Source organism: Bubalus bubalis, chromosome 10 (assembly GCF_019923935.1).
Source record: "Bubalus bubalis isolate 160015118507 breed Murrah chromosome 10, NDDB_SH_1, whole genome shotgun sequence".
In the NCBI taxonomy this organism is placed as follows: domain Eukaryota; kingdom Metazoa; phylum Chordata; class Mammalia; order Artiodactyla; family Bovidae; genus Bubalus; species Bubalus bubalis.
The window spans coordinates 34238295-34251967 of record NC_059166.1 but is presented as its reverse complement, the minus strand read 5'-3'; the positions used below and the strand labels follow the sequence as shown (position 1 = coordinate 34251967).

General features: G+C 35.9%; 1 protein-coding gene across 1 annotated transcript in view; it reads left to right on the top strand.

The window, feature by feature from the left end:
- Positions 1–13673, top strand: part of ENPP1 (ectonucleotide pyrophosphatase/phosphodiesterase 1) — a 72208-nt gene that overhangs the window by 47944 nt on the left and 10591 nt on the right. Inside the window, exons 10-20 of the mRNA XM_006076996.4 lie at positions 493–558; positions 862–934; positions 3080–3188; positions 4390–4521; positions 5988–6019; positions 6793–6920; positions 7891–7960; positions 8893–8980; positions 11146–11315; positions 12144–12195; positions 13466–13617. Coding sequence (XP_006077058.4) covers positions 493–558; positions 862–934; positions 3080–3188; positions 4390–4521; positions 5988–6019; positions 6793–6920; positions 7891–7960; positions 8893–8980; positions 11146–11315; positions 12144–12195; positions 13466–13617 — 1072 coding nt within the window. The remainder of the gene's footprint in view (positions 1–492; positions 559–861; positions 935–3079; positions 3189–4389; positions 4522–5987; positions 6020–6792; positions 6921–7890; positions 7961–8892; positions 8981–11145; positions 11316–12143; positions 12196–13465; positions 13618–13673) is intronic.

Sequence of the window (13673 nt, the reverse complement as noted above, 5' to 3'; positions counted from 1 at the left end):
AAATCAATCCTGAATACTCATTGGAAGGATTGATGCTGAAGCTCCAGTATTTTGGTCATCTGATGCAAACAGCTGACTCGTTTATGTCCTTGATGCTGGGAAAGATTGAGAGCAGAAGGAGAAGAGCACATCAGAGGATGAGGTGGCTGGATGGCATCACCGATGCAGTGGACATGAACTTGGGCAAACTTTGGGAGATGGTGAGGGGCAGGGAGGCTTGGCATGCTGTAGTCTGTGGTGTTGCAAAGAGTCAGACATGACTGTGTAACTGAATAATAATGAACAACTTTCATATGTGTAAAAACTTAATGTTTGTTCCTAGGTCAGGAAAACAATTTTAAGTTTCCAGATGAAACTCTTACATTGCTTCAAACACATTTGATGTCTTGAATTGTTTTAATCTCTCTGAATGCAGTTTTCAGTAAGACACACATTGATATTTTAAACCCTAACACTTGTCACATATTTGTTTCATTTTATCTTTCATTTTAGTTCAGTACCATTTGAAGAAAGAATTTTAGCTATTCTTAAGTGGCTACAGCTTCCTAAAGATGAAAGGTATGTAGATGATTAATTTCCACCATAAGATACTCATTTGTTTTATAAAAATGTCTGAATATTTTAAATAGATGACAGAAAATTTTGCTATTGGCTATGATGTTTTATATCCAAATGAATTTTTAGTGACTATTACAGCCACGTTTCGAAGAATTCTAAACATGTAAATTATTTCTCAGCATTTTTAGAAATGTTACCCCAGTGCTGTATAACTTTTATTCACTATCATTTGTTGAATTGTTCTTTCTATTCTGTTTTACAATGTGTTCGTAAAATATTACATTTTGATACTGTTTGATTTAGACCACACTTTTACACTCTGTATTTAGAAGAACCAGATTCTTCGGGTCACTCTTACGGACCAGTCAGCAGTGAAGTAAGTACATTTTTACCAGTGGTTTTTTTCATTAAACCTGGTAGCATCTAACTGAACCTTGCTTTGAAGCAAATTTCTTGATCATTCTATAAGAATCCATGATTTCTGGAAAGAGTATTAAGGACATTTCTATTAAACCAAGAAGATGCACTTTAATCAAAAGGAACTGGGAGCATTGTTTGATTTTACACTATCTACGGTGCTGAATTGAACAAATGATGAGTTAAATTCTGTATTTTTAATTTCAAATGAGACCTGTCACACTCCACCCTTTGTACTCTTTCCAGCAAAACCTATCTCCAGTGGCTTCAGTGTAGTTAACAACGCTGTGTGCCCTGGCTTTGATTCTGTCCATCAGCTCAGCAGAGAAGCAGAGATCTGTTTCTTAGAGGTGGGAGATGCATGGCCGACAGTGCAGTCCTGACATCACCAGACTGAGGGAAGTTTCCCATACCTCTGTGTTAGTCTAAACAATTGGCCAGATGCTAGTATAATTTTTATTCTTTCACTATCAAGATCCATCTCTAGGTCAGTTTGGCTACAAGTAAGTCTAAGGATCATTTTGTAATGGATTATAAGATCATATAAATTTTAAGACCAGTATTACTTTTCTGTTCACTAAAGATTTCCCTCTTGAGAAACCTGTATGCAGATCAGGAAGCAACAGTTAGAACTGGACATGGAACAACAGACTGGTTCCAAATAGGACAAGGAGTACGCCAAGGCTGCATGTTGTCACCCTGCTTATTTAACTTATATGCAGAGTACATCGTGAGAAACACTGGGATGGATGAAGCACAAGCTGGAATCAAGATTGCCAGGAGAAATATCAATAACCTCAGATATGCAGATGACACCACCCTTATGGCAGAAAGTGAAGAACTAAAGAGCCTCTTGAAGAAAGTGACAGAGGAGAGTGAAAAAGTTGGCTTAAAGCTCAACATTCAGAAAACTAAGATCATGGCATCTGGTCCCATCACTTCACGGCAAATAGATGGGGAAAGAGTGGAAACAGTGGCTGACTTTATTTTTTTGGGCTCCAAAACACTGCAGATGGTGACTGCAGCCATGAAATTAAAAGATGCTTACTCCTTGGAAGGAAAATTATGACCAACCTAGACAGCATATTAAAAAGCAGAGACATTACTTTGTCAACAAAGGTCCATCTAGTCAAGGCTATGGTTTTTCCAGTAGTCATGTATGGATGTGAGAGTTGGATAATAAAGAAAGCTGTGTGCAGAAGAATTGATGCTTTTGAACTGTGGTGTTGGAGAAGACTCTTGAGAGTCCCTTGGACTGCAAGGAGATCCAACCAGTCCATCCTAAAGGAGATCAGTCCTGGGTGTTGATTGGAAGGACTGATGTTGAAGCTGAAACTCCAGTATTTTGGTCACCTGATGTGAAGAACTGACTCATTTGAAAAGATCCTGATGCTGGGAAAGATTGAAGGCAGGAGGAGAAGGGGACAACAAAGGATGAGATGGTTGGATGGCATCACTGACTCAATGGACATGAGTTTGGATGAACTGCGGGAGTTGGTGATGGACAGGGAGGCCTGGCATGCTGCGATTCATGGGGTCGCAGAGAGTCAGAGATGACTTAGCGACTGAATTGAACTGAATTGAAAGATTTCTCAACATAACTGCTTTTCTGATTCATCTTCATTCAGGGTCCAGTCCATTGCTTTTTAAATCATATTCATCAATTTATAAACTTGGTTAAATGCTAGTATTATTGACTCATCAAAACCTACTTTATCTTAATACTTAAAAATTCCAGTCCATGTACTTGGATATCTTTCAGTCAATGTGAGATCATGTTGAAAGAGCGTGTTTCGTAATAGAGTAAAATACACAGACTATAAGTAAAGATTAGACTGGTTTGCTATAGGTAAAGCTGCACAAGAATTTCCCTCGGGTGATTTTGCTGGGACAGAGGAGGAGAGAAATATCAAAGGCAGTTTGCCAAAACCATATGCCATTCTGTGTCCTTGTGACATTCGTATGCAAAATAATGCAGTTTGTTTGGAAATAATGGGCTTTATTCCTAGAAGTTCTAGTTTTAAAAAATTAAGTACACAGAACTCTAAGAAGCATTCCGTGAATACTTTTAACTGTGTGACATGAGATTGTTTCCCTTTCTTAGGTCATCAGAGCTTTGCAGAGGGTTGATAACATAGTTGGCATGCTGATGGATGGTCTGAAGGAGCTGAACTTGCATAGATGCTTGAACCTCATCCTTATTTCAGATCATGGTAACCTGGGTTTATTTCATTTATCCTTCAGGTTAAATGGAGCTTCCAAAAGTTGACTTGATTGATTAATGTTTTATTATTTCCTCTGACTTTTATAGCTAATTATTCCTTGTGGAGAACCTTTAGAAAACACTACATTAAATATAATGTACAAGTGAAACAAAGAACTCACAGACACCTAAGAGCTTATTAACCACAATGCACTTATCTCCTGATTTGGGGAAGACTTACATCAGGAACTTGGAGAGTTAAAACAATGTTTTCAATATTAAATTTTGGTAAATCTACTCTAAACATTTTAGGCATACTTTGAACAGATTATTATGTGCTTCTTCAATTTTCTCTAGAATGATAAATCTGACTTTTAAAGGGAGTATGTGTTAATTTTGGCAGTATTTTGATCTAACTCTTACTTACTGTGACCTTTAGAACATGTTTGTATGCAGACTCAGGACTGTAAAAGTGATGTGTATACAGGAAAATCAGAAAAAGCTTCTTTTTGTTTGTTCTTGTTGTTATTATTGTTTGCTTCAGAAATAATTATTGAAAACTATTTCTAGAAACAGTCCTAAGAAGATGTATTCTAAAGAAGCCTCCAGTCTGAAAATGAGATGAGTGTTTTATACTCCTAGTTAATATACTAGTTGATTCTGAGAAAATAACTGTGCTTTCATATTCAGGCTAAAACTGTGATATTCTCCCTCATTCACATAAAAATATTGTTATACATAAATAAGAAACACTGAACTAATTTTAGATGGAGAGAAGGGAAAATATTTTTTTAAGTGAAGTGGTAGATATATGTGAAACTCTGTGTCTTACCTGTTAGATGTTCAACTATCACAAGTGCTGCATGCATGTGGGCTAAGTCACTTCAGTCATGTTCTACTCTTTGTGACCCCATGGACTTGTAGCCCACCAGGCTCCTCTGTCCATGGGTTCCTCCAAGCAGGAATACTAGAGCGAGTTGCCATGCTCTCCTCCAGGGAATCTTCCTGACCCAGGGATCTAACCCACATCTTTTAAGTATTCTGCACTGGCAGGCAGGTTCTTTACCACTAGCGCCACCTAGGAAGCCCATCATGAGTGCTGACCTCATGTTTATTGATTTTAATTCTGAAAGTGAAAGCAATTCTGTCCTACAAATTAAAGGTTTTTTATTAAGGTCGTGACATGTTTGGGGATTATTTTTTTCTCCTAGGCATGGAACAAGGCAGTTGTAAGAAATATGTGTATCTGAATAAATACTTGGGAGATATTAAAGATGTTAAAGTTGTATATGGACCCGCAGCTCGACTGAGACCCTCTGATGTTCCAGATAAATACTATTCATGTAAGTATATCTCTGTGCTAATTTTGAATATGATTATATTTATAACTAGTGTGTACATGCTTAGTTGTGTCTAACTCTTTGTAACCCCATGGACTGTAGCCTGCCAGGCTCCTCTGTCCATAGGATTCTTCAGGAAGGAATACTGGAGTGGGTTGCCATTTCCTACTGTAGGGGATCTTCCTCCCAGGTATTGAACCTGCATCTCTTGCATCTCCTGCATTAGCAGGTGAATTCTTTACCCCTGCACTACCTGGGAAAGCTCTATATTTACAATACATTCCTCTGAATCAAATCTTTAAATTAAAGGTGATCAATTAATTTCTTTTTCATGATTAAATATCCAGGACTGGCTTTCTGCACCCAAAGGGATTTTATGGGACTGGATATGAGGGCACAAGTCTAACCACTTACCTGTTATTCATGACTAAGAATATTATTTGATGAGCTTGGTACAGTTTTATGTTATGTGTATTTTTCTTGAGCTTCCCTGGTGGCTCAGATGATAAAGCATCTGCCTGCAATGCAGGGGACCTAGGTTCGATTCCTGGGTTGGGAAGATCTCCTGGAGAAGGGAATGGCAATCCATTCCAGTATTCTTTCCTGGAGAATTCCATGGACAGAGGAGCCTGGCGGGCTACAGTCCATGGCATCACAAAGAGTCTCAGAGACACGACTGAGCGAGTAACACTTTCACTTTCATATTTTGCTTTTGTTGGATTCAAGATTACTTATAAGGAAAAAAGCTCAAAATTTCAGCTACATTTATTCAACTTTAATTAATATTATTTCGTTAAAATAACTTACAGGTGTTATAGGATAATATTCCATTATGAGGAGGAATGCTGGCTGAGATGATTAATTCTATAAGCAACTAATTTCTGTTCTCATAAATGACATTCTTTAACTATTCCAAAAAACAATGAGAATGTGTCTTGTGAGCAGAGAAGAAGAAATTTCACATTCTCTCTTGACCACATGTCATACCCAAACTGACAGGAAATTTTAAATATTCATTCTTTTGAAAATCAAGCCTGGTTAAGAACTGATTGTTATACCCTTCTTTTCGATTACCATCCTCGGTAATTCTAAAATACTAAGAGCAGTTTTGTTTATCATTCTGTTATAATTACCTTTGAAATGGAAAGAGAAAAGAGATTTTTCTGACAGTCATCAGTGTTGGATTAGGTTTGGGTATATGCAGTGCTATATGTTTCAGTAGTTAGGCTTGAATATTTGTGAGGAGAAGTAGATTTCCCTCCAGGAAAATTGTTATACACATATATTGACATAGTAACCCAAAGCATAGACTCTAACTTGTACAATAACAAGTTTTAATTAGTACTTAAAAAAATTATTAAAGTAGTATGTGATTGTTTTAAATGGATTTGTGTCTGATGTGCTATATTTTTGTATTATTTTTAATGGTAGCATACCATTCAACTATTCTTATCTTTACCTCTCTTCAGTTGATTATGAAGGCATTGCCAAAAATCTTTCTGTGAGTATCTTTTTTTTCCTTATTACCGTTTTGTTGCTAGTTTTATATAAAATATATTTAGAAGAAAGTTTAATATTTGATTGGGAGATTATAGGATTTTAACCTAATCTATTTTCTTTTTTGGGGGGTGATATCTGGGCCAACATTTAAATGCCCTGTAGTTTTTAAAGGTCTTTAAGGACGTATCTCAATAATGTAGGTTTTTAAAATTTTAAGAATTTATTTATTGACATTATTAAATTTATATGACAGTACAAGAAATAATTGAAAACAATAGGAAGGGAAAGCCTGTAGCCATACTACCACAAACACTTAGCATTATAATATATTTCCTACCAGTTTTTCTTATGTTGATTTCTTAAACTTTTGTCCTAGTGCTGATTTACCTATATTCCATTTTTTTACTTGATGAAAATTCTTACAATTTTAAAGAAAGTTCTTAAAATTATTATAAGAGTATTTGAAAATAGATTATCAGTAGTAACATAAATATAAACTAGTGACTCAATCTAAGGACTAAATTGAGGACTAGGACTCTTATGCAATAATTATGATTTCCTATAAAATAAGAATATACAATAGTTGAGAATATGCAAATTATACATTATATAAGTAGTGAAAACTCAGTTATTTTTGCATCTATGACTTATTGGGCATACTGATTAAACATTTGGGAGAAAAAAATTCATATGGACTTAGGAAGCAATTTCAAGAGCAGTTTACACTTAGAAAATGTGGAAATAATGGTTCTTCTTTGTCTCTTACAATTTCAGTGCCGGGAACCAAACCAGCACTTCAAACCTTACCTGAAATATTTCTTACCCAAGCGTTTGCATTTTGCCAAAAATGACAGAATTGAGCCCTTGACGTTCTATTTGGATCCTCAGTGGCAACTTGCATTGTAAGTTCTGACAGTCTCCCAGGTAAACCTAGTCATTCAAGGTCCTTGAAAGGACCATTGGGTCCTTTCCAATGATGTTGTAATATGAAGACTTCAAGTATGATTCTCTTTTGTCCCAGTTTCTCTCAACCATGGACTATTGACATTTGGGATCAGATAATTCTTTGTGGTAGGGAGCTGTCCTGTGTGTTGTGGGGTATTTGAAAACATCCCTGGCTTCTACTGACTAGATAAAAAAGTACTGTCTATAGTTGTGACAACAAAAAATATCTGCAGGCATTGCTGTAATTCCCTGGTGAGAGGGGGCCACTTCCAGCTAAGAACCACTGCTCTGTCCCCTCACATCCATCTTGATTATTTCTTATGTTCTACTTGCCATTGTGTCTTTTCTACATGTTATGGTTATGCCTAATAATAGCTTCAAAGTCTAACAAATGATTGGCAAAAGCTCTTTACATTATAATAATGAGCAATTACCATCTTCATTAGACAGAGCTGTTTTTTTCATTCTTGTTATACTAAATCCATCAATAAACCTCAGTTTATTGGTATGTTCAGCAAATTATTTGGATTGTGCATATTGTTAACGTCGCAAACTTGATCATTAACTCTTGGAAGCCAGGAAGCCAGAGATGATAAATACATACCTCTGTCCAGCAAAACCTAAACAGTGAACCAGAATTCAGTCAACAGAATTACACTGTCTCTCCCTTATTAGAGAACTGTGCTTTCAGTGTTTAGAAAAAGAATATGAAAGAAGAGAAGGTCCTTATCCTCATGAGAGAACTAATATTTAGTGAACATCTACTATGTTCTAAACATTTCTTTAGGCTAAATGGTATACTTTTTACAAATAAATTGTTAAATATCAAAAAATAGTTGCTCTTTATTAATGGAAATAATGTCATGGGTGTCGATTTTGCTTTATGAGTGGACTTTGCATTATTAATTCGTATTATGTGACAATTAGGAATCCTTCAAAAAGGGAATATTGTGGAGATGGATTCCATGGCTCTGATAATACATTTTTGAATATGCAAGTGAGTAAACCTATTCTACTTTAAAAATTATAGTTTATATCTAAAGAAAAAACTGATATATAAAGTTTTAGACTTAAAGACATAGACTGTCCTTATGAGTCTTTAAAGAGAATTAATGAGGCACATACTTTCATATAGCTGTTTTACTTTGAACATTAATAGAATTTTAAAAAGTTATGTTTCCTGAATGTGTGACTTACACTTTGTGTGTGTGTGTGCACGCACGCGCGCATACACTCAGTTGTGTCCAACTCTTTGTGACCCTATGGACTGTAGCCCACTAGGCTCCTCTTTCCATGGGATTTTCCAGGCAAGAACTCTGGAATGGGCTGCCATTTCCTCCTCTAGGAGATCTTCCCAACCCAGGGATCAAACCTGTGTCTGTTGCATTGGCAGGCAGATTCTTTCCCACTAAGCCACCAGGGAAGCCCACATTTCATACTATATTTCTAATAATTATTTTTTCATCTATTTGTACTTCATTGAGAATGTTGATTCACAGTAAACAAAAGGCAGTAATTAATAGGTGGGAAGATAACATACTTATGTTCTAAATAAAGATAATACCTTCCATTTGCCTAGCACTGTAAAAATTTCAAAATACACTCATATCATTATCTAATTTGATCCCTACAGCATGGTGTATGGTGGGCAGAGTAAGATTTAGATCCCATTTCACAGTTTAAAAAAGATTTAATCATCATTTTGTTCTGATTGTCAGGTTCAGAATTGTAATAAAGTTAAGAAAGATATCTTAGATGTCTTTAGATTAAATGTGGAACAGGGATTAAAATAGTATCCTAGAAGGGCCACTGGGCACAGTATTTTTCCACTTATCTTAATATAACCAGTTTGTATATGTACAATGGGCAAAAAAATACCTTTTTAGTGACCAACTATTTAGTGACCAGTTTCTTTTCTGGCCAACGTAGGCCCTCTTTATTGGCTATGGACCTGGATTCAAGCACAGCACTGAAGTTGACTCCTTTGAAAATATTGAAGTCTATAACTTAATGTGTGGTAAGTGTGAACAGGTAGCTCTTCTCCCTTCTGAACACAGAGCTGGAATAGATTATCAAAAGTAGGTCACATATTGGGCACCTTTCAGGAAATGATGATAAGGCAAGATCCTCATATTTCCACCTTTCTTCTTCCTGACCCAGAGTCATTGAAAAAATATGCAAAACATAGCTATCTGATGTTTCTACTAGGCTGCACAGTGGCAAAATATAACAGTCAGAGCAGATGGTCTATAAATTGTAAGTGCCTGATACTTTGCTAGGCCCTAGACTTAATGAGATGACAATTGAACCAGATCAGGGTGGAAGCCAGAGAAAAGAGTTTGGAGGTTGTGAAAGGTAGAAAAAACAGGTGGATCCTCTAGTAGCAATAATAGTTGAATGGACGACAATGTCAAGGTTGCAGAAATGGAGGAGAACACACTGGCTATATTCTTAGTTTACTCCATACCTTCTAAATTAGAGCTTTTATGGTTGAATATTGCATTTTAAATATTGCTTCCTTTTTCTGATAACAGTACTGGAATTTATAAAACCTTAAATGTGTCCTAAGTATTGACATAATTCTTTTAGTGGGAGCCTGAATACTTAAATGAGTTAATATATCCTAAAGCATCTAAACAGTGCCTGGCATATAATAAGTGCTTTACTGTGTAAGTGTTTGCTATTATTATTATTAACAGCATGAGTCTTAGACTTGGACTGAGCTGATTTTGAATCCAGGTCTACTATATTAGTAACTTGAGACCTTGAGCTAAGTAAGCATGCTGATTCCAGTCGTGCATATGTACCAAGTCGCTTCAGTGAAGTCCAACTCTTTGCGACACTGTGGACTGTAGCCCAACAGGCCCCTCTGTCCATGGGATTCTGCAGGCAAGAATACTGGAGTGGGTTGCCATTTCCTCCTCCAGGGCATCTTCCCGACCCAGGGATTGAACCCACATCTCCTAATTCTCCTGCATTGGCAGGTAGGTTCTTTACCACTAGTGCCACCTGGGAAGCCCACCTTGGAGAAATTGAAATTCAGTTCTAGACCATTGCAATAAAGTGAATACTCTAATAAAGCAAGTACATGAATTTTTTTGATTTTCAGTGCATATAAAAGCTGTTTTTACACTATACTGTAGTCTATTAAGTGTGCAGTAGCTTATGTTTAGAAAAATATACATACTTTAATTAAAAAGTAATTTATTGCTAAAACATGCTAAGCATCATCTCACAATGTGGGATTGTCATAGACCTTCAACTGTAAAAAATATCTCTGGAGTGTAATAAAATGAAGTACAATGAAATGCTTGCTCCTTGGAAGAAAAGCTATGGCAAATCTAAACAGCGTATTCAAAAGTAGAGACATCACTTTGCCAACATAGTTCCATCAAGTCAAAGCTATGGTTTTTCCAGTAGTCATGTACAGATGTGAGAGTTGGACCATAAAGAAGGTTGAGTGCTGAAGAATTGATTCTTTGGAACTGTGGTGTTGGAGAAGACTCTTGAGAGTCCCTTGGGCAGCAAGCAGATCAAACTAGTCAATCCTAAAGGAAATCAACCCTGAATACTCACTGGAAGGACTAATGCTAAAGCTCCAATATTTTGGCCACCTGATGCAAAGAGCCAACTCATTGGACAAGACCCTAATGCTGGGAAAGATTGAGGGCAAAAGGAGAAGGGATGACAGGATGAAATGGTTGGATGGCATCATCGACTCAATGGACATGAATTTGAGCAAACTCTGGGAGATAGTGAAGGATAGGGAAACCTGGCGTGCTGCAGTTCATGGGGTTGCGAAGAGTCAGACATGCCTTAATGACTGAATAATGATGAAATGATGTCTCTCTGTATTCATCTACCAAATATTGACAACAAATATATTTAGCATGATTGGCATATAATAAAGCATTGAATAGGGGATAACTATAGTTACTGTTTACATTAAAATTTAGAGATTTTTATAGAGAAGTACAGTGTGCATATCAGTATTTCCATCAAGAATAGCCTGATCATAAATATTCTACAACCTGAGAAAGAGATTTTTAGTTTTATTTTAGGTAAAGAGTTAAGGACTCATATAGATTTGGATTTAAAAAATAAAATTCATTGTGCAAAACTACTGTTTAGTTTTGAAATTTCTTAAGTAAATCTTTATTTACCATTCTTGGAATTATGCAGATTTACTGAATTTGACACCAGCTCCTAATAATGGGACTCATGGAAGCCTTAACCATCTTCTAAGCAATCCCGTTTACACTCCAAAGCATCCCAAAGAAGTCCGCCCCCTGGTCCAGTGCCCCTTCACAAGAGCCCCCAGGGAGAGCCTTGACTGCTCGTGTCATCCCTCAGTAAGTATTCTGAAAATATTTGGCCCAGTGGCTATGATTTTATAGCACCTTCTGCATAGCATATGCTGCAGTAATACATGATGATTAAATTAAAATTTGTGAGTGGGAGCAAATGTATGTATTTTCAACTTTAGTGACATATGCCAGCCAACCTTTTTATTTTTTATTTTCCCCGTCTTAGTTTTTACACTCGCTGTATTTTTAATCCCCTTGTATTGAGACTTGATTTGGCTGCAGGCTGCAAGAATTCTAGCTGAATTCTGAAATATACTGAATCCCAGAATCCGGGCTGCCCTCCTAGCCATGAGGTCTTTTATGAACCAATCTCAGTATTCCCTCTCTAAAATATATCCCAACCTGTTTTAAATTTAGAAGGAAAACATTTTGAGGGATGAAATGAATTTATTACACTTCATTTTTATTCCTATCTTAATATGTAATTGTTGTAAGGAGATGAAAATATATGACAAATTATAAACAAAATTGATCGTGTCCATAAAAGCAGACATTTGAGTAGGTCATCTTATGCTCTATGTTTTGTTTTAGGCTTAATATGTGCTTGTAAAAGACCATAAGAGTAGAGACAAGAATTATAAACAGTAGTTATATTCTTATTTTTAATGACATGTTCTGCTGTGCTAATAATTTTGTCTTTTTGCAACTATTATCCCTATGTTTTTATCCTCTTCTTCAAAAAAATAATTTCACTTGTACAGAATGGTTGTTTTATCTTTGTTCTATGGTGGAATACTTAAGCTATAAAAGTAATTTGTTATAAAATTAAAGCACATTTTTCAATCCTCAAAAACTGTAACATTAATTTTTTAGATTTTGACAATTGTGGATTTTCAGACACAGTTGAATCTGACCATGGCAGAAGGTAAGCAGGATTTTTCTCAACAATGTGAAGCTCAAAATTAGTCTGGGGTCATTGTTTGAGAATAACCAATAAAATAAGGTAGTAGTGGAGGACCACCTGATGAACTGGGTGAACTTTTTAGCTTGACAATCTAAACTGTTAGTCATAAGGAAGGAAGGGGTGTTTACAGTGGAAGCAGTATGTAATGTAATTAGTGGAAGCTGAATCACTCTTTATGGACTCAGTGGAGTATTTTGAGATTTTGAAGATATTTATAGGTTTATGTTATAATAGTAGATCCTCAGATTCCATTTAAAATACCTAAATTTCTGTTTCACTTAGTTCTTAATTATAAGGTAGTATAAATTGATTTATCTAAAGTTATTTCTTCGTAACTCTTGAACGAAAATTAAGCATATGCAGACAACTGATGAAGTGTGGATATTTAGCATCCCTTTGATGGTCCTTGGCACAGTCTCAGATCCTTAAGTTACTTGGCTAACAGTTTTTTCTTGCTGGAATAAAAAAGTGAATTCTGCATGCTCTTGACTTGGACTTCTCTCTATAAAATCTCTATAAATGTGCAGATTAGAGAAATTTTAGATGACCCCAAGGTGGCAAAGTGTCATGGTGAAAAATGACAACCTTTGGAACTGAGTAGATATGGGTTTGAATATGAGCTTAGAAACCGTATGTCCATGGAAAAAGTATTTGTTCCCTATAAGTTGCTCTTTTCTCATCTGTAAAATAAATATATAGGCTCAATTTATAGGGGTCCATATGAATTAAATTCAGTGATATACAGAGAATTCTATAAAGCATCTGATGCTTGAGAAAAGGGCAATAAATGGTATATGTGTTATTATTCCATTTGGGGGTAGTCTCATAATTTCAGTTTTAAATTTTTGCTTTCTGAGTATACACATCATCCAGGAAACTTTCTTCTGATATTATGTCTTGGAAAATAGGTAATAAAGATAATATTAAAGAATTTTAGTAACATAAGTCCTAATTACTGAAATCCCTAGCAATCTCATGTAGTATCTTCTGGTGATAATCTTAATATCACATTGATATTACATAGGCACACACTGTTGTGAACCCCTTTTGTTCTTTTAAAATTATTTATGGTTCTGTTCTTTGTAAGTAGTTTTATTTTGCAGTTACAAATAATTTTTCAGTAGGATTAAGTAGAGAAAAGAATCAGATGAGGGTGTATCATTATATCTTACCATACAAAGCACACTAAGTGTGTTTGAACGGTGGTTTCACTTTCCCCCTATGACCCAAGAGAAGACCATTAAGCGTGGCGCTCTACCCTATGGAAGACCCAGAGTTCTCCAGAACAGCACTGTCTGTCTGCTTTACCAGCACCAGTTTGTGAGTGGTTACAGCCATGACATCCTGATGCCCCTTTGGACATCCTACACCATTGACAGAAATGCAAGTATTTGTCACCTCTTTACCTCTGCGTGGTTATTTTATATTATTACTAAGCA